The 21,665-nt window shown below is 42.1% G+C and overlaps 1 protein-coding gene across 1 annotated transcript in view; it reads left to right on the top strand.

The window, feature by feature from the left end:
- SORCS3 (sortilin related VPS10 domain containing receptor 3) overlaps positions 1 to 21,665 on the top strand; it is a 266,550-nt gene that overhangs the window by 238,094 nt on the left and 6,791 nt on the right. The window contains exons 17-24 of the mRNA XM_063406430.1: positions 1,352 to 1,465; positions 2,923 to 3,094; positions 7,249 to 7,435; positions 10,438 to 10,571; positions 14,696 to 14,819; positions 17,466 to 17,578; positions 19,382 to 19,513; positions 21,389 to 21,488. Of these exons, the coding sequence (XP_063262500.1) occupies positions 1,352 to 1,465; positions 2,923 to 3,094; positions 7,249 to 7,435; positions 10,438 to 10,571; positions 14,696 to 14,819; positions 17,466 to 17,578; positions 19,382 to 19,513; positions 21,389 to 21,488 (1,076 nt within the window). The remainder of the gene's footprint in view (positions 1 to 1,351; positions 1,466 to 2,922; positions 3,095 to 7,248; positions 7,436 to 10,437; positions 10,572 to 14,695; positions 14,820 to 17,465; positions 17,579 to 19,381; positions 19,514 to 21,388; positions 21,489 to 21,665) is intronic.

Below are 21,665 nucleotides of genomic sequence, written 5' to 3'. Positions count from 1 at the left end.
CATTTACCAGAACTTAATGAACAAGCACAGAACCTTGAGGGCACACAGCAATGTTGTCTTTAATTTTATTAAATATTTATGCAGCTCTTTTCTTCTTTGGGCCAAAGTACAGCTCCTCCTGAATATTTTTAATTACAAAGTCCCTGCCAGGCATTTTCGACTGTGCAGGTCAGACCCACTGAGAATGATTAAATTGAATGTTGAGAGAAAGAGCATTAGGGAATCTCCAAACCATTTAAAGTAGCTTACAGAATTTTTGCCCTCCAAAAAAAGAACAGTAGCAGCCTGGGTCACTGGGGACATAGCACAGTTTTGTCTCACCGAAGCTCTTCCTAGAGACTTTCTGTTGGCAGTTCAGGCTCTGAACAGGGGAAGGATAAAATTCAGTGTCCTAAAGGGCACAGAATGCTTTCAAGACAGTGGCTTTTGTAGTGTTTGTGTTTTCCCAGAGGTTTAGCATGTTGGCATTTGCTAACTTGCTGCAGGCAAAAATCCAGAATCTCTTTTTATTTGTCCTTTGAATCCAGCCTGACAATAAAGACTACACATAGAAACCTGATCCAGACCCTATTAAAACTTGTGGAAAGCTTTGGATTAATCCTATTGCTTCATCATTGTAGGCACAATGATGGCAAAGGCGTCAAAAACACAAAGACAGCTGTAAAAAGAAGTTTTGGATGTGATTGTGTACACTTTCACTCTTAGGTGGTCCAAGGAGGAATCAATACCCTGGATTGCCTTCCCTGTGTGACAAATTCCATGTAATCCTTAGCCTATGAAGTTGGCTGTGTTTTAGTGTTGGAAAAACATCAGCTCTTTTTTTTCTCTCGGGCAAGCCACAGCTCAGTCAGGGAGCCCATTAACATATGTAAATATACATAATGTGGCTAGTTGTTCAGGAAGTGCTTCTAGTGTTTCATATTCCTAGCCACTGTTGTGAAAAAGTGACATTAGATTTTAGAATTAGCCCGGTTCATTCTGAAAGCAAAGACTGCAAAAAGCAAACAAACCAAAAGAACCCAAAAAGTGAAATTTAAGTTAGAGATTAATAGGAAAAGAAACAAACAATACAGTTTTCTTTCTGAATCTCTGTCATGTTTTGTTCGTAAATGAAGCCTGAGTCCTCCAGTTTTCTGCAAGGTAGTTCAGCTGTTTTCAGGATCAAATGCCTTCAGGGAATTGTGTTCCTGCCTCTCAAACTCGTCCAGCACTTTGTCTCTGGATGAGCCCCATCCATGATGTGCCATCCTGGCAGAGAACCATCAATACACACCTGCTCTGGGGACACCACCTAAAACTGAGCTAACTCTAGTGGAGGGTACAGTGATGGACTCATGGCTTGTCTCCATAGTGACTATGGATATGAGAGGCACAGCAACAACCAGTGCATCCCAGCCTTCTGGTTCAGCCCATCCTCCCTGTCCAAGGATTGCAACGTTGGACAGAACTACTGGAACAGCACTGGGTGAGTGCATCTTGCAATCTGCCTGCTTTTGGTGACTGCAGTACACAAGAGAACCTGGATAGATATTTTTTTTCTCTGCATCCCATTATGCTCTTTTTCAGTCTTATCCATGAGGTGATGTTTGCAACAGCATCTGTATGGAAAATTGCCTTGTTCCTCAGAGACAGGGAGAAGCACGTTAACATAAGTGACATGTAGATATTGCATTGCTAGCATGTGATGTGTGATCCCTGGAGCCTAGACTTGGAGCTCCCCTTTGTTGCAAAATTAAAACACAAATCAAAAAGGTCTGTCTGAGAGACAGCTGAACATTTAAATGGACAAGTTTGAGGTATTTCACACTGTATTTTATTGAACCTCTTACTATCTTACAGCTCCTATTTATATCAGCTTCTAGGAAGGCTCAAATGAGCAATTTTAGCCTCTTTTATGTTTTCTTCCTCTGCCATTTTCACTTTGTACATACAGTGCCTTGTATTTCAGACAAGCTTCGTGTGCTGATTTCTCCTGGTCTAACCCAGAACAGATGGCAAGTGTTGGTTTATTATGGCAACATCACTTTGCAAATGCTCCACTATCATGCAGGAAACGCTGTGAGACTTGAGTTTCACTGGCTGGTTCAAAATTGCAGTGTTCCTTCTAGGATAGGGCAGGCCCTGCAAATTTTGTAGGGCTGATTCTGGGTCATGTGTCCTGCCTGCTCCATGGTTGTGGCAGGGACCAGCTCTGTCCCTGGCTGGTTGGTGCAGGTGCCTGGGTGAAGTGAAGCTGCTGGGAATACGGAGGCATTTGATCTCAGAGACCCCCTTTCAGCTGAAAAGTTGCTTTAAATATGGGATGTAATTACAGGAGCCCTGGGCAGTATGACTGCTTGTAGCCTTCTTGGCAGAGAGCAACAAGAAAATAGTTGGGGTTAGTATGAAATTAATAGAAAGGGTTAACCCCCCTCAACAACACTGGCAATAGCCAAATGTCTTGCTGTTTAGCCAGCCCCTTCCAAGAAGAGCCAAGAGAAAAACACGTACCTCAAATCATTTTAAAAGTGAGATGGGCAAAGCCCTTGCCATATTTTTTCAAGTGCCCTCTAGCCTCATAGAGACAGACAAAACCTAATAAATGGTACAATTAAAAAGCTGGGATGCAGGATGCAATCCTGCAGGTGTTGGGTTGGAGGAATTCTCTGCCTTTTGGTAGGGGTGGTAATTCACCTCCACAATGTGTCTCTTCTCAGTGATGCTGCTGAGAATCTCTGGAGAAGGTTGGATTGCAATTGATTTGGCTTCCTCCTATGTAATAAAGCCTTGGGTTTCTTTGAGTCTTCCTTTCCGTGAGGGGATCGTGCAGGCAGTTAGCCTTTGAAAAAAACATGCATTAATGTGGAGAGACAAAACAAAAACAAAACAAAGGAACTTTTCCACCCTGTCTGAGCGCAGTGTCCTTTTGTTGCCGCTCCCCAGGTACCGCAGGATTGTGTCTAACAACTGCACAGACGGCTTGCGAGAGAAGTACATGGCCAGGATGGAGAAATGCCCTGGGAAAGCCCCTCGGGGGCTGCACATCCTCACCTCTGATGGGAAGCTGGTCATGGAGCAGGGCCACAACGCCACCTTCGTCATCCTGCTGGAAGAGGTGTGCTAGGGGTCTCGGTAAACCTTTCTCGGTGTGGCAGGACTGGCGTGCTTTTCCTTCGCTTTTCAGGTTGCTGAGAGGAAAATACCAATCAAGGGGGACCATGAAATGGTCAATGGTCCTGAGATTTATGAGAACTAAGGAATTTAAGAGAACTGAAGACTATAGTGACACATAGAAGCAGGTCATACTGGGTAATACCAAAGGTGTGGCTATTTTGTCTGTCAGTAATGATGTTAATGCCAAAGAAAGATAGATCTGGTCAAAGCATTTATTTCCCGACTCACTTCTTGCTGCCTCCAGTAAACTGCAGTTTATGGAGTTTATGAGGCAGAAGTGGTGTTTGTGTCATCAACAATTCTGTATCTGGGATGCGAAGCTTTAACTTCAGCTTTTCTGGGAGAGGTTAAGAACAGTGGGGAACATATTCACACTCATGGGGAACAATGAGGGGCATTGTTGTTTTGCAGTAGGAATTGAGTCTCCTTAAAGAACCTCTACCTCCCAGCCCCTATCTGTTGTGTTTATCTATTGGTGCAGTTCCCCCTGTAGCCAACAGTAGCACAAGTGACACCAGGCCATGCTGCTGCCAAAAGCACCAAAATGTTGAGGCTCTTCTGGCCAGGGACTGAGGTGGTGCTGCAGAAGCCCAACAGTTTTTCATCACATTTTCAGTCCTGTGTATGTTATTTTGGAGCAGTACCTGGAGACAGCTGAGGCAGACCACCCACAGACAGACACATTCTCACACTAAATTAAATTCTTATATAGTAGCTAAGTATTTCACTGGGACTACACTAATCTGACAGGGCCTCTTTACTACTTCCTCAGAGGTTCATGCATGCTCTGCTTTTATACAAGGGGGATTTCTTGTCGTGCTACTTCTTTTCTATTCTGCAGACTTGACATGGTAAGACAACTTGTGTAGACACTGTGAGTGGGAGTTCAGAAAAGAACAGATATAATCTAAAAATTAGGAATCAACTAGTAATTTATTAAGGAACTCAAGTGGAACTGCTGCATATGAAGAATGATAAACAGATGGGGAATAAGGCAGCAGTCAAGGTAGCTGAAGAGTGGAATCTTTGCAAGGATTTAGAGATTGAAGAGGCAGCTGAATAAATCTGTGAGGGTGTTCACTCTCATGTCTGTTGTTGAAAAATAATGGTAGTTAAAAAAATATTTTATTGAAACAACCTTTTTTTCTAAGGGAAGAGGATCTTCAGAATGTGCCTCTGTAGGTGAACAGCTTATTCCACAGAAAGTTGTGTGTTGAGTTTGTTTCTTAAAATAATAGACTTACAGGAAGAAAAGACAAGAAAAGAAAAGGAACACTGAGATTTTGGACAAAGGTATTCCAGTGTTTTATTGGGAACCTGAGAAGAATTGTGGCCGAAGATTTCCTTATGACTTAAGAAATAATTTCTGTATAGGTCTTACCTTGCTGCCCTACATATTCATTCCTGTCTTCCTTCACCTTCTCTGGTCAGTCTGTTTACTGGTGTAGTTTTGTACCTAGGTTTGCCCTTCCTTTCTGAGCCCATCAGCAGCCTGGCCACCTCTCCTATGGATGCATCTGTGTGGTCTCCCTTCAGCTGTGTCAGACTCGCCCTGGTGAGCCAGCAGCTCTTTCCTGCCTATTAGTACACACCCAATATATGGAGGTGACTTTAGGCTGTCAGTGCTAAGTGAAGACTTCATCACAGTTAATCAAAACCTGACTTTCTTAGGATTAATGGAATTAGCTTTAGCAGGACTCTTCACACTGGTATTCAGAATGTGGCAATGACTGTGGACAAAGAAATGCAGAATGATTGATGGTTTTTCTGTGTTTTCAGGAATATGAGGCATGACTGTGATTTGGACTGTATACATGCAAGGGAACATGAGGAGAAAAGAACCTTTTTAGACTTGTTTTTCTTTTAGTCTGAGTTTGGTTTTGATCACAGAGAAATAATGGACTGCCAAATAGCTGTAGTGGAGTTGTGTTCTTGACCATGTCTGTTCACTGATTTCCATACTCAGAGCCCATCTTTGTGACAGCCCATACCTTGCTCCCTTTCAGTTATTTATGGTGCTTAAAGCAACAAAACATGCCTCTTGAATATAAATGGATAACAATGATTTATTTTTCCTTTGAAATACCTCCACTTCCCTTCTATTTTAATTTATATTTATAAACTTCAGGATATCTGTCATCTTTGTGTGGAACTAGCATGCTTGGTTTAGTATTTTTTATACTGGATAAAGAGGTATAGAAAGAAGAAAGAAAACATGATTAGTGTGATGAGCAGCCTTTGCACTGAAGACCCAGCTCTTAACTAGGTGAGAAGATCATCTGCTGCTGTTTAGTCATGAAAAATCTGTTCCTGCTTCTTGATGTGAAACCATCTCATTTCAGGTAGAATCATATTGGAGAAGCAAGGAGGAAATAGAAAAGAGAATTTTCAGGCAAGGGAGATGAGCTGCCGTGATTGGTGCAAGAGATTTCAGCCTGAGGTCATCAGTGATTAATCCACCCAGATCAAATTTTTATCCTCTGTTCAGTATCTTCCGTATGAGTTGGACTTGAGGTCTTAGTGCATTCCCCTGAGAAGTGGTTTTGAAAGCTTTAACAAGCTGTGGGAGCCTTTCTATCAAATAACTGAATATCTCAGGAGTGTAATTTTACTCCTGCTAGAGAATTTTTTTAGAGTGACTTTAAAAACTCTCTATCTGAAGGATGTTACCGACTACTCAATATTATAGGTGTGTTTTAGTGTCTCTACTGCTTTAGTCCTTTCTGATTGCCCTTTGGTTTGTAGTGAACTTTTAATGTCCAAGTAGGGCAGAGGTGAAAATGATGCCTTCTTTAAATCAATAGCCAAAACTCCCCTGTCTCCCATGGAATGGGAATGATGGAGCAAGGAAGGAGATCTAACATGTATAACCAAGTATCAGTATTACAGAAACTACATGCAATAATCCTGATTATATGAGAGTCTGCAGACCCCAAGTATATACTGAAAGCAAATTGACATCTGAAAAATACCCTTCCTGCACTCTGATTTCTTTATGCAGGTATAGTCTATGAGGAGGATAAATTCTGTGGGGGCTGCTAAGGTCCTGATTTTCTACACATGGGGCCTGCTTCGTTGTGATCTGGCTTCTTGTGTGTTCTCCCTGTGCATTTACAGCTATAATGGGGTTTACGAGATGACTGTAAAATACTTCTGAATTTCCCATTAAAAAAAGGTAAATTTAGGAGCAGAGATTTTTCAATTTTTATTTTTTAACTTTCAGATCCCATCCTCCATATATCTAGGGACTGACTTCAGTCTGGGGGTAGGAACATCACCAAAATGTGCTGGTATCTTCTTCATCCCTAGTGAATACAGTGCAGATCTTTCATGGAAGGAAATTTCTTGGCACACCACATCTTATATATATATATATGCAGAAAGCTAAAGCTACAGAGATTTAATCTGAGTTGTAGTTTTATTTCAGTTTAGTGAAACCACTGTACTGGGCTTTAGATTTGTTTAAATTAGCCTTGTTTTGTGTTACATTAGTCAGCTGGGGGCAAGTATAAAATAAGGCTCCAAAAAACTGAAATAACAGACACTTCTACAGTTCAACTACAGTGGTTTAAAGAAAAATTTAAGCTAAAATAGTGCAACTTCTGTCTCCAGACAATACCTGTGCTGCTGGAATTTCTTGTCTGTTTTCCCTCCTTCATTTAATAACTCTCGTTGACAGTAATCCTAGAAGAGATTTTCTCATCATCTGCTTCATTCTCCTGTGTACCCAGGCCTTGTCTCTGTGTTGACTGACATTAGACAAAAAAATCTGTCAGTCCTCAACCTGGGACTCAACCTGTATAAATTCAGCCATCCTGTGTGTCTGGATGAAACTGGTCTTCTAAACTCTGTATAATCAGGGGTGGATATTTGCAAGAGATGATTCATGTCACCTGTTTCAGTTACTTTAGGATGAGGTGTTGGTGTCTTGCTGTCTATGTCTGGCCACTTTGGGGAATGAGAGAACAAAGCTCGGCTTTTTTTCAAAAGTTACTGCTTTGTGTCTGTAAAATGAAATGGAACTAAATGGGATGGAGGGTGATATAATTCCTTTTTTATCAGTCCAGCTTCATACTCCAGCCTTCTCTGTTGCAGGGTGATCTGCAAAGGACAAACATCCAGCTTGACTTTGGAGATGGCATTGCGGTGTCCTATGCCAATTTCAGCCCTGTGGAGGATGGCATCCGGCACGTGTACAGGAGCGCTGGCATCTTCCAGGTGACGGCGTATGCAGAGAACAGCCTGGGCTCAGACATTGCTGTCCTCTTCCTGCACGTGGTCTGTGAGTACTCCCACCTGCCAGACTCCCTGGGTGAAAATCTGACCCCACTGGAATCCTTGCAGCTTCAGTGGGGCTAAGAGTAGGTGCAAACCCACGTACACGTGCAGCTCCTGCTCTTCCAAAGCCTTGGGCTTCTAGACACTCTTCTAACTTGTTAAATAGACTTTATTGCATGAAAGAAAAGGGAAGGGCTTTTCTTAACACAAGTGCATTTGCAGTCCTCAGAGTTATGGAGGAAAGTTTGAAAATGTCTGTTGGTCTTTCTGACAGGATCAGAGACCAAGCAGTGTATGAAACAAAGTCCAAATGTGTATTTTCAATACGTGTCTCATTCCAAGAGGATTAGATTAGACTACTAAAATTTGAGTCACTTACTGAGAATTTCAGAGTGTTCAGTGTTTTCACTGTGCTAATTTAATGAAATAGACGCATTATGCTGAGCATGCTTACTGAGATATGAATGTACCGGGGGCTAATGTGCTGCTTTTCACATTTCATGTTTTTCTCATGCATCCCTGAAGTTTCTGTCCTGTTTGGTAGATCAATACAATTTCTCTCCAGCTGACACATGAGCAAACTCAAATATAAAGCTCTCAGTTAACTTCTCAAAGCCACAGCAGAGAGCAGAGAGTGTGGAATACAGGATGAGACCAAAAAGAGCCCAGGTCTTTGATCTACTCTCAGACTATTAGATCTTCTGTGTTCAGATGCACCCCATCAATTTGGCCCCTAATGGTGATCATAGCTATGTCTGCCTTCCCTCTTTACCTGTCAGAATGTCTTACATCCTGCCTTTTGCTTGAGCTTTTCTGCTGAAGGGAAGCACATTAGAAATTTCCAAAACTCAAGAACTTTTTTCTCCATTTTAATTTCCAGCTCCCTGTGTGAAGGAATAAATGTTCCTTGAAGCTTTTATTATGCTCATAATTCCCTCAAAGTCAATCATGGCTGCACTTAACAACCTGTTATTAGAGCATTAACTGTTTTTTCCTTCACCTTGGGCCATTAGCTGACAAAAGTGATGGTTACCTGGTAATAACAACCAGATTTGTATGGATTTGTATGGATTATCTGATTTTTCTCAAAGGAACTACTTTTTCATGGTGAGGATTTTAAAACAGAATGCAACAAGGGACAGTTCCTTGGCCTGGTTTTGCTGCTCCACCCTTTTCCTCATTAACCTTTCAGATCTCTCCTTTGACTTTTATAGCATTCTTAGGTGGCCAATTTATTATCATTATCTCTAGGGAAATATTTTGCAAGCACTTACATTCATGCTAATGCTGAAATAAGATGACACCTGAGTACTAAACTTTTAATACATTTGGAAGTCCTGGTCAATATAGGAGGTTTGACCTTGAAGTTCAAATGTACAGACAAATATGCCTGAGAATAATTTTTACTGTACAATTGCTCTGGTACTGGGAACCTGTGCTAAAAAAAAAGAGAGAAAAAGGCTCCTTGGCCTCAAGCAACATTAATTTTCTACCCTGCAGCTTTATAGCAGCTAGCCAAATTTTCAGCTTTCTGGATTCTGCTGACAAGCTGCTTGTCTTGATATTTAAAGGAAGCAAAGATATTAGTGTTTCTAGTCTTATATGCACCGTCACAAAAGATTTTGGGGAACCTGCTGTTCTTGCAAACCCAGAGCACTTCCAGTGGTCAGAACTCAGGAGTGACTTGCTGATAGACTCCTCTTGGGAAAAGGTGGGGGGAAAGATCAAGTTTTAAGGTGCCAAAAGCAAGAATAGGGTTCTTTTGTGCTTGGAACTCTATGTTCCAGTGGCAAAAGAACAGCTCTTGCTCTCCATAATCTTTGTAATCCAAGTAGAAGGAGAGCTGATTAATGTCCCCATTTCATGGTGAGAGGTAACACAGGAGGATTGTCTCAGTTAAAATCACCAAATTTCCTGCTTCCCAGAATGAATGTCTTACCAAAAAAAAAAGACTCTGACTTTTCCTATTTTGTCCTTTCCATCCCACAAGGATAGTCTGTCAGTTTGCTGTGTTTTGAAGGTACTGCCCAGAAAGTAACACTGTCTGATGGGCAGCAGTTATGAGCTGAAATTCAGTACCAGCAAAACCAAGAGATTAAACAAGAAGAAAAACAATGGAGATAGTAGAAGCTTTAAACAAACTACCAAACAAAACCTCAGTATTTTTTACATATGTTGTTTTTTCTAGAGAGGATCTGACTTCTGAATTCAAGGCTTCATGCCCTGGATTTATTCTGGGCATTTGCATTTATTAGATGCAACTTTGCATTGGCACTTTGTTATTTTTTAAGTCGTTCAGAATCAAGTGCTTCTGACAGTTACATGCTTTGCTATGCCAGTGCACACATCTTTCAAGTGGTTCCTGATGTTTTACTGGGGGCAACTGACTCCCCAAACACTTCCAGAGGTCAGGCCTAAGTCAAAAAGGTACCAAGGATTTCCAAAACGATGAGTCTTTATTTTGGAGACCTTTTAAAAAACGGTTGGGGGTATTTAATCAAGTCATAAATGCCTCTTATATAACCAGACTTAAGCCATTTTGGCTAAAATGATTTTCCTGCAAATCTTAGTAGCTCAGTGGCTCAGTGGCTATATTTTCAAGAAAAATCCTTCTTTCTCATTTGTGTCCTATTTCTTTCTTCTGTCTGTCCGTACGGCTTTCAGTAGCAACTTCTCTATATAATGCAAAGCCAGTTCATTTTATTTCTTCAAAATGCATTCAAAAAATTCTTCTAAACCCAGTGCTGACCCTGTCAAAATTAGCACTGTGGAAAATGTGCATAATGGGGGTGGGGGGGGTGGGGGAGGTGGTGGTGGTGAATATTTTTAAAATTGATTATCTTTTTCTGTTGTTCACTGACTGCTGAAATTCTCTTTTATTTCTAAACTAGACTGTCACTGCTGACATAGGACTTCTGACTCATTTAAAAGAAAGATCCTTGCTGTTCACAACTGTGCAGGGAGGATTTAACTCAGAGCCTTTAATAATGAACTCTCTTCCCACAGGTCCAGTGGAGCACGTCCATCTGAGTGTCCCCTTTGTTGCCATCAGAAATAAGGATGTCAACATTACTGCAGTAGTTTGGCCCAGCCAGGCAGGCACACTTACCTACTTCTGGTGGTTTGGCAACAGCACCAAGGTACAGAAACCCTTTGGTTCATTTTTAATTCCTAAGCTTCTCACGACAGTCAGGGAACTCTCACAGACCTAGTAAAAACTTGCCTTTGTCTGTTTTGTGTTTTAGTTTTTAACTTGTCTGAAAAGGGTTGTCATTATCTGAACTTCAACCTTTGTGTATTTATTTCCTTCTGTCTTGTGTTGTTCATGGGAGTCATTACTTTCTCCATCTGGTTGTTATCAGCCCTACTGAGATTTGAAGACCACTGTTATTACCAGTGCTCACTTGCAACTTCACTGAGCTATGTGTGGAATAATGCTGGCTTTCAACACAGTGTTTAAAAACTGCTGGTGTTCAAACAACCAAGGGGGTTTCCATTATGTGCCAGTGTGCAGTACATAATGCTGGATTCCAGCTCAGTACTTTAAAGGTCTTGGCGTTCAAATAAACAGTTGCATCTAGAATTTGAAGCTGAAGAGTCTGGCTGTGTTAGAGAGGGAGATGAGATTTCTTTGTAGCAAATTTTCAAATGATGTGTATTGTAACCGTATGTATCATAAAGAGCTTTTTTAGCAATGGTTAAAGTAAGTGAAAATACAAGTTAGTGTCATGCTTTCAAATGGAGAGAGCAGGATTGCCTATTAGCTACAGTTTTTATTGTAGGTTTTAGGAGAGAGACAGGCACTATTCTCCATGCTTGCAGTTGTGAAATGTACAGCTGTTGATTCTGCAGTATAGTTTCTGCTGTTATTTACAAAAGCAGTTTAAGTCACGTCATTGTCTACATTTGCAATTGAAGGTGTGCACTGAGGTGAGATCGCAGCGGAAGGAAACGGGGATTTTACATGAAATATGGAAATTGAGATAAAAAACACACAAGTATTTTCTTTTCTTTTTGACAAAGCTGCTAGCTACCAGCAATATCAGGAGAGGCAAAATAAAAACAGTAAGTGCTGCTTCTACTGGGATTTTACATCCAGTTAGGAGGCTCACTGTAAGAGCTTGCTGATTTTTGTGGAAACATCGTTGAGGCAGTTGAAGAGCTCAGGAGCAAAAACCATTTACTGTAACTTGGCAAGTTGCTGTGGCCCAGCTGAGCTGTGGCAACCACACACGTATGCACATCCAGTCCATTGCAAGTACCGGGTAATTCCACACAGCTTATACTGCATTGAAATACAGGCATGCAAAATCACGTTACAGTTCAGATATTTTTGTCTCAGTGCTCACACAGGGACAACCATTAAAGCACATCTGAGACAATTTAGGTATTGATAACTTGATCATCCTCTTAAGCCTTCCAGCGCAGAGTTGTCCTGCCATTGTTTTTGTCCTTTCTATAGAAGTTGATTGTGAATAGGACCTTAAAAAGGATTTTTTGAAATAGAAAGCAATTTAGAAAAGGTAGTGCAAGGCAGTGGTGCTTGCTGAAGATTTCCACGCACTTCTCACAGCACTTGCTTCTGGAAAATATTATTTGTTTCATCTTCTAGCTTAAATTTCAGACCCATAGGCAGCAGAGTACAGGCAGATGTGGATGTGTTTGGGATGGGTACCTTGGGCATAGCTGCACATGGAGTAGCTGATCCTGTGACACCTTGGCATGATTGTACACATTGCTGAAACATGGAAGAGTGAACTTACCTGTGTCTGAATCTCAGACCCAGAGCACTCTTCAATCTTTGCAAAATGCTGTCTCCAGCTACCTCATGGAATGTACTTTAACTCTGACTGAGGTATGGCAAGGGATATAGACACAACTGTATCAGCCACCTTTTTCAGAACAGCAGTCTGTATCAGATCAAAATTCCTCCTGGAGTGTTTAATGTGTCAGATCTTTCTCTGTGCCCACTCATGAGTGAACTGTGATGTTCTGAGTAGAGGTGGAAGAAGGGGACACGGAATTAAAGGATGAGGTGTGCCGTGTTGTGATTGGTATTATTAGGTGATATATTTTAGTTGCATGCTGAGGGATTGCACCTTCAGGCAATTCAGGCAGAACCAGATGTGTCTGGTGTCACTGTGCAGTCTCACTCTCTGTGCTGCTGCACAGGAGAATACTGTCTTAGACACAAATGAGCTGGCTGAGACTCCTCTATGCTTTCCCCACCCTGCTGAAACTCTTGTACTGAATTTCTACTGTACTGATTTTTGCAGTATGCCCAAAGGCCAATTTGCCTGGATTAACACAGGTCCAGTTTAATAAATGTATCCAGCTGTCTAATAGGTTTGAGCAAATGAACCTTAAACTACTTGATTTAATTTAGAGTTAGTTTCCAGGTCTTGGTTCTTGAATTAAAATTAAGGAGTTGGCTGAATGTTAAAACTCCATGATGGAGGTGAAATCATCCATGGTAATGGAATGTCCAGCATACACACATACAAAAAGAAAAAAAATGTAATTTTAAAGGCCAGACTGCATCCTCTTATCTGCCTTTGCACAGAACCACAACCTGTAACCTCCAGGAGGATTGCTGATATCGCTGCAGTTTGATAGAGGCCCATTCAGCTTCTCCAGGCTCTGTGTCTATCTCAGTAAATGTTAGCTGGGCCTCCAGGGCTGGCACAAGCTGGCGCCCTTGGACTGTGTGTGCCATGTGATAAGGCTTTTTTGGTTTTTACTGCTTTTTCAGCTCGTGGATGAAGGGGTCAAAGGAGGGTGGTATTCTAGAGAGAGGGAAAAGTGTTTGTCAGTCTGGCCTGTGCAGGTGAAGATTTTGATTTGGCTGTGGAAATGGCATATGTGACCACTGTTGTGCAGTGCAGTCAGGCTGGCGGCCTGAGGAGACAAAGTGTGAGAGCTGAAGGTGAAAGTTTAGAAGTTTTCCTCTGGAAACAAAGTGGCACTGTAGTGAAGGGACAACAGCAATGGTACAATGGCTTTATCTGTTCTCTTAGACCTCTGTGTGCTAATGGAGATTAGTATCACTGTTTCCATTTTTGTAGTTTCTCTAAATGAAGAGTTTTTTCTGTAGACCAGGTGTCAGGTCAGTGGCACTGTGAGGGCTGGACCTTTGATTTTCAGCTGTGCTGGGCTGACCCTGTTTGGACACGAGCTGCCCACTAAAGCCACTCTATCACTCCCCTCCTCCCACAGACAGGATACATAAAATATAACAAAATCAGGTCACAATAATGACAGAGAGATACCATTAATTATTGTTAAAAACCAAAACGGCCTTGACTTTGTGATATTAGTGCAATTTATTATCAATCAAATCAGAGTAGGATAATGAGAAATAAACCCAAATCTTAAAACACCTTCCCACATCTCTCCTTTCTTCACAGGTTCAGTTTCACTCCTGAATTCTCTGCCCCCTCCTTCTCCAGCAGTGCAGGGACACAGGGAATGGGGGCTGTGATCAGTTCATCACATATTGTCTCTTCCAATGCTTCCTCCTCAGGGGGAAGATGCCTCCCACTCGTCCCCTGCCTATGAGAGGGAGTCCCTCCCATGGGAGACAGTTTTCCATTAATTTCTTCAATGTGGGCCCTTCCCATGGGCTGCTCCAGCGTGGATCCCTTCCACAGCCACATTCAGTCAGCATTGTCAGCAGGAATTATGCCATGCTTTCAGCCTGGTTAGCACAGTTTGCCAGCTTGTGGCTGCAGCTTGCTCCAGACTCACAGCATGGACAGGGCAATGCTGGATGTCCTCACTCTGACCTGAGCAGTGTTGCTCTGTGAGAGATAAATGGATTTGTGCTCATAAAAGCAAAGGCTGGCCATGAATCTGAACAATATGGATTGTTTGAAGAAGCATCTGCATCTTTGATTTATTTTCCATTTGAGGTTGGGCTTTGTACAGCAAATACAGCAGCTGAGCTGGTTGTGTGTGTGCAATGCTGCATTCCACTGCACTAATTCTGCATTTGCTGACCGTGGTCTGCTGAGGAGTCCATACAACAGTGAGTTGCAGTTCAGTGGAAGAATATTTCAGGAAACATCTACTGAAATGAGAGAAACCTCTGTCTGTGGGACTCTGCTCACAGGATGGTGTTTGGGCCTTAGCAGGACATTCAAACACCACACCTGTATCAAGGAGCAAGGCCATTGCTGCCTGGTGGATAAATCAGGTGCATGATGTGATCCTGAGTTAATCTCACCCTGATTTTGGTATTGCCATTTGTGTTTGCCTCCTACAGCCCCTCATCACCTTGGAGAGCAGCATCTCGTACATGTTCACCGTGGAGGGGATGAACACTGTCACCGTGCAAGTCTCTGGGGGCAACACCCTCATCCAGGACACCAAGGAGATCGCAGTGCACGGTACCCTCAGCCTTGTGATGCCACATCTTGGGGGGTGAGGGGCAGACAACCATTGCTGATCCAGAATGAGCTCTGGGAACTCGATAATGCCTGCAGGAACTTCTGAAGACAAACCGAGTAGCTCAGATGTGTCATGATGACAAAATACAGAAGTGAATAGAATGGGGCAGCTAACCAAATTTATAAGCTCAGCATTAATAAGGTGCCTGGTGTCTCCTGTGTCTGTTGATCTGTCTGTAAACCTGGACAGGGAACTCACAGAAATAATAAACACTAGAACCAGTCTGCCTTCCTTCATCTTCCCATCTGTGGAAAGAAATAGTCACAGTGCATCATTAAGGTGATCTGAATGCAACTGGTGTCTCCATCAGTGACTGTGTAAATGAAAGGGGTCAGGAGGGGTCTGGAAAAGAGGACAGAAATGACTCTGTTGTTGGTATCCCTGCCCATCTTCCATGTCACAGCTGGAGGTCTGAGTGTGCCCATTGGATTTCCCCATGGGTACTGTTTGGTATTTTCTTGCCATATCTGCATGTCATGAGATTCAAAAAGCACCCTTTGGCAGACAACAGAGCTTATGTACTCAGACTTGAACTGAGTACATTAACCACTCAGACTTGAACCTGTTTGGGGCTTGCTAAATCCTGGGTGAAAGGGCTCTCTCAGCAGCTTTGACCAGGACTTTCTAGACTGCCCTGGGCCAGTCTTTATTTTCCTTATCCACTTTTTGACATCCAGCATTTGAGGACAAGATTTTCTTTGGACTTCAAGTTTTATTGACAAATCTGGGCTTTAAATAACTTGGGCTGCTTTGAAGCTCAGCACTATGTGGTTGCACTGTGTGTGTCTTATTTCAGTAATTAAATACAAATAAATGTCCTGCTGTATACTCAGATTTAACAGCAGCTAAATAGATATTTATTGATTGTCTGGCCATGAAATGCAATAGGCTTTAATAATTTGTTAATGTGATTTAGTAATACCTTGACTTGCTATTATCAAATATTAGGAACCTTCTACTTCATAATTTTGAGCACTGCAAAATTCAGTGTTTACTTTTTGGAAATTTCCATCCTTCCAATAGTTTATGCAATAAACCTGAATCAAATATATTTAAGAGTGATACCCACAGGTGACCTTGATCTTTGGTCCCAGTAGGCCCCACAGAGAGCTCCTCACTCTGTTTTTAAAAACCTTGGAAGAAATTTTGCCATTCTGTTTAGAAGATCCAAAGTTTTGGGTTCTATCACAAAGAGAAGTTGACCCATTTGGAACCAGTCCAGATAGTCCTACCCAGTGCTGTGCTGCAGACTGACCTGGTCTAAGGAGGGAGTCCTTCCAGCCCCTCTGTCTGGTGATGAGTTCAAGTCTGAGGACATAAACGAGTGATGCCTTTAGTAAACATGTCCTCTGATAAACTTGTATCCTAATCTGTGTCCTGAGTCAAGTGATTTTGGGTCTAGGCCGTATTCTAGGCATGTATATCTGGTGTTATCAGTGCAGGAGATCTATTCAGGTGTGTTCCTAATTTGAAATTAACGGAAAAGAATTTGCTCAAAAAATAAATTGGACATAGTACTAAGGGGTCAAAAGTCAAAGACTTTATATATCTGACTCTGGGTCAGATACCTTCAGAACCTGAGAGACTTTCCCTGTGCTCTTTGATACTTGTTTTATTTAAAAATATATTGCACCATCTAAAAAGAAAGAGCAGTTCTTACAAAAGATGCCACATAAATGGTGTGCTGGCACATCCCTGCTTTTCTGTGGATTTCCTCATTTATACTCTGGCAGGTTTATCTTGATCTAAAACTAGTGCCTTCTTACAAATGATTAATGGTACTTATTTGAAGTGTTTGCAGATCAGTTGCTTCAAGGTGAGGCACAGAACATCTCCAGAAACAGAAAGGAGAATCTTCTACTCTGAGAACTTTTGTAGGAGTGTGGTTCCCATCCTGGATCTGTGCCTCCCACTGGCCCAAACCTGTTGAGCACATCTGCCATAAGGATTCCAGGCTTGGTCTTTGGTGAGACCAGCGGGGAGAGTTGGAATTGGAGAAAATTTAAAATGGTTCTTTTTAAGTCTAGGAAGGTTTTCTGCCTCCCAGCAATCATTCAGTCAGGACAGAACTTCAAAGTGTTTTGTCAATAGCCATTGCTTGATGAGCCAGTCATTAGCACCACTGGGTTCTCCTTTGTTGGGGTTTCCTCCAGGAGGGCAAACAGAAAACATTACTTACAGCAATGGTTCAATCTGCAGTTGTACAGACAGGCTTTCCAAATTTCAGCCAGGTGCTGCCTTATTTACTGCTTCTTGTGAGCAGAGCCTGACAAAGTTGAAAATTAGAAAGCTTAGAGGCATCATGAAGGCATCCTCTCACCTCTCTCAGTCTTCCTTCTGTTTCTCTGGGGAAAGCCAGAAGGTGGCATTAGGTCAAAACATCCTCTATAAGTACCATTCTGAGCGTTCTTTCCTTGCAAGCTTTCTGATCTGCTTCTTAGTGTCAGCCAGCCTTTTTCTTCCTTCAGGCTTTTCTTATTCTCTTGCTTAAAGATAGTTATGATCCTCCTGTTGTCTTCTGCACTCTTGTCTGCACACTAAACACTGCCCATTTAATCTTCTCATAAATACTTTTTCTATTCCAGAGTATTTTCAATCTCAGCTCCTGTCATTTTCTCCCAACTTGGACTACCACAACCCTGACATCCCTGAATGGAGACAAGACGTTGGCAAAGTCATCAAGAGAGCACTAGCACAGGTGAGCATCTGATTCCCTGTCTATACTAACATTGACTAGGCTGTTAAAACATGCACTTTTTTGACATGCTAGCTTAAAAAAAAGGGGTAGACACAGCAGTGATGTGTCAATAAAAATCAGTAAAAAGATTCTTAATATGCTGGATCTTTTTACCGAGCCAACCTGTATTGCTGATTTTGTGGAAATACTACAATTACTTTTATTAATATTTTTATGTGCTTTTCAGCTTGTAATATCCCTGAGGATTTTGAAAATTCTAGATTGTAATAGTATCATCATTATTCTTATTTTTCCAAGTTGATATGACAGTATGTAATGTTTTCTATTCCAAATATTTGGTTAGTGTTACTGTGTGTTGTTAAATAGCTGATCCACTTCATCCCAGAAGACAGACATTGTAGAATTATGGATACGTGAAGAGGATATTTTTATCTCTTCCTGATAGTCAGGAGTTCCACATTCAGCTAAGTGTAGCAACTGGTGAATGTTTTTAAACTCTACCCCCTTTCCAACTGGGGCAAAAAATGAGGATTCAGAGAGAAAATAAACTTACCTTTAAAATATAGGATAAAGAGAGACTTCTGTAGGTGGAAGATACTGAATCTTCCTTTGGGATTAATTAGAATATGTAAACTAGTACTCATATTCTTGTAGGAAAGGGGACAGAATAACTTATGATATCAAATAGTCAGGGATTTAGTTTTGTGTAAAATTAGGAACTAGATTTAGACATGTATTTGTGGGTTTTGCATTCTGCCAAAAACGTATCTTGTTGGGATTTCTTTGCTTTAGCTACAGCTGTTCTTAAAAATGGAGCCTGATTATTTTTACTGGGAGAGTACATTCCTGCTCAGCTTTTCTCATCTGCAGCCCACTCAAAATTCACAGTTTATAAGGGTTTCCTTGATTGTTTTTCCATCCTAAAAAAATGCTAAGTTTATTTTTTTAAAACTGTTTTTTTTTCCCTTTTACTGTGTTCAGAGTCAAGCTTGCAGGAGAAAAATAATTAATTAGCTTGTAACTGTGAATGGTACAGAGAACAGTAGAAATCTGATAGAAGTCCTTGCTTGTATATCCCACCAGGACTGGGCTGCCCCACTGGCACACCTCAGCTCTGGAGTGAGGCTGCAGAGTTTGGGGTGGGATGGTCCAGAGAGCTCTGGAGCTGATGAAGCTCGTGTGGCAGGGCAGCTCTGAGGGAGGGGAGGCTCCCTGCCCTAGGGAGGGTGCCCAGCCTGGATCTGGGACAGAGGGCAGCAGCCTCAGCGCGAGGGTCTCGCTCACTTCAGCAAACTGAGCAGCTCCTAGCACTGCCCTCCTGATCAGCCCCAGGAGCCAAGTCTCCCTCTGGGGACATTGCTGTTCATGTGTGGCAAATGTGGATCCCCTAACCTGATCACAGGAGGTGATTGCAGGCACTTTTCTTCACGTTGTCCCTGTTAGTTCCACATTTACCAGTGGCTGCTCTGAGACTCTCTGGATCAGACTTTGGGTCAGTTATTCTTTTGTAGGACTATGTGGAACATTCAGATCTGGAGTCATGCTAGGCTTGGACTTCGGGTTGAGGTCTTTGGGCCCAGGGATGTTGTCAAGCCTACATCCACTTCTAGAAAGGAAGCAGAGTGCATCTTCAGCAGAAGCTCAATTTCTGATCCACCAAATAGACAGAACAGCTCATTGGGAGCACAGCACCTACAGCAGAACTGGAAAATAACAATTTGATGGGAGTGCCATTTTTGGAAGGGAATGGAAACATAAGTAACAAAATAGCAGCTTGAGACCTCCTTTTTACTTTTCTTCTAGGTGACTGGTATCCCTGATGAACAGATCCTGGTGGCTGTGTTCCCTGGGCTGCCTACTTCTGCTGAGCTCTTCATACTGCCCCACAAAAACACAACAGAGAGGAGGAAAAGCAGTGAGGCTGATCTGGAGCAAGTAAGGAAAGAAGGATTCATGGAACATTTATTCCTGTCATATTGCTTGCAGATGGGCCCCTGAAGCTGAGCAGCATTGGAAGTGCTTGCAATAAGTGTGGTGGGAATGGATGCATCTGGGACTGTGGCAGTATCGGTTATGGCATTAAAGAAAATTATTTTCCGAGGAAAACCAGGATTTTTTAATACCTCACTGAGATACATCACAGTCTACCACTAGCAGAGATTCTTCCTAAATCAGTGGAGTGTCCTTTTTACAGTAGTTACGGCCAAAGGAACCTTGAATATGTACTCCCTCTACTCCCTGGAGGAATGCTAATAAAGGGAGGCCAAAGCAGCGAGATAATATACTGAGGTTTACTAAAAATAAATCAGACTCTTCAGCTCATAGATCACCAAAACAAGATCTCTTTTTTTTTTATGCAGCAGTGACTGGCCTGTGCAAAGTATATTTGGAAGTTACAATATCCATCCATTTAGATAAATAGGTAATTACAGTGATGAATAGCAACAGTGATATGCAGGCAAGGAAAGAACAACAGCACTAGGCTGCTGAAGCTTTCATGTTAGAATTACCAAGTGATTAAATCAGGTCCATAAAGGCAAAGGAGTGAAGTACTGCTGGAAAGGCTGTTTGGCTCTAGCTAATGTTCTTGTATGCAGCATTTTTACAGTGTGCAAACTATGTGTGAGCCCATTGCCAAGTAACTCTTGGAAGTTTGGATCAAGCATTGAATTATTCAGAGGACTGGTGAATTCAGTGGAAGTTCTTGTCACCCACTAGGTAAAGTCAGTCCCTGCAGAGTAGTTCCCTTTCCCTAACAAGTTATCAAAGCTGCTGTCTTTAATTTATGGGGATCAGTCTTCAGGAAAGATGCACTGAGGTGGGAAGGTTTGAAAGGCTTTTTGGAGGGATGGTCTTGGAGTAATTTCTGTCCTGTTCAGTAGGATCTACCAGTATTAAAACTCCTTCTGAACAGGCTGTTGTGTCAACATTTTATATATCAGTGTTATGCTGACATCTCAATTAGATTTCTGGCTAATTGACTATGAGGCCTAAAGCTCTAGTGCTCTAATTTTAGTTGACAGTCCACTCAGTTGTACTTTGGCACCTGTTGTTGCCTTCTGCTTGAGGAGCTCTGCCTGGAGAGTAGGTTATTAGAATTGCTCATTAGCTGTGCCCTACCCATCAGAACTACTCTGTGGAGATCAGGCATTAGCAAACTGAGGCTCTGGGGTGATGAGCTGAGTGTGTGCTCTGGGGCAACCAAACAGCACATCAGAGCTGGGTTCCTGATCAGCTCAGCAATTCCAGTACACCCAGTCCAAGGCTCCTTTTCTAAGTGAAGCAGAAATATGGTAAAATTTCCATTGACCTAAACTGGATTGTGTCACCCCCAACAGCCTATTTAAATAGAAGCTACATGACAGGACCAATGGGAATAAAGAAATGTAGGTCTGGGCTGCCTAATGTGGTTTCATTATCCACCAATGAAAGGCCAGTATGTCAGTGATTTCCAAATGCATTTGATCAGACTCAAAGGATATTGTGGAAGGTGAAAAGGTCCTTAGTTATTTTCTCTCTTCCCGTAGCTCCCCAAAAAAGAAAAAAAAATTACTCACCTTCTAGGTTTGCTGCCCAGGAGAGATATAATAACATGCAATGAGGGTCTCATAAGTTCTGTAAGGGACACTTACATGCAATGACATCCATTTCCACCTAAAGCACATGTGCATTTCTCTCCACTTCCTCAGGCCCTGCTGAAGCCAGTAAGAGATGTCAGCCACTATTCATGGGCCTTGCGTATTCCTGAATATTCTCCAGACTTTGCCATCTTCTATACTATAACTGTTGCATCTCTTCTTATTTCATCAGGTGGTAGAAATCCTTTTTAATGCTCTCAACCAGAACCTGGTCCAGTTTGAGCTGAAGCCTGGTGTTGAAGTGGTTGTGTATGTTACTCAGCTAACACTAGGTGAGTGTGGAGTCAGAGGCACAGCTGTGGTTGTCCTGGGGCTTCAGACAACCCCAGGAGGATCAGCCTACCTCAGAGCACTCACAGTTGTGGCACTGGGCTGTGTGCCAGTTGAGACATTTTGGTAGCAGGAGGAAGTGTTAAAACCAACCCATCAGGGGCATCTTCATGCTCCAG

Source organism: Prinia subflava, chromosome 9 (assembly GCF_021018805.1).
Source record: "Prinia subflava isolate CZ2003 ecotype Zambia chromosome 9, Cam_Psub_1.2, whole genome shotgun sequence".
Classification (NCBI taxonomy): Eukaryota; Metazoa; Chordata; class Aves; order Passeriformes; family Cisticolidae; genus Prinia; species Prinia subflava.
Note: the sequence above shows the minus strand (reverse complement) of the source record. Positions and strands in the feature narration are given on the sequence as shown.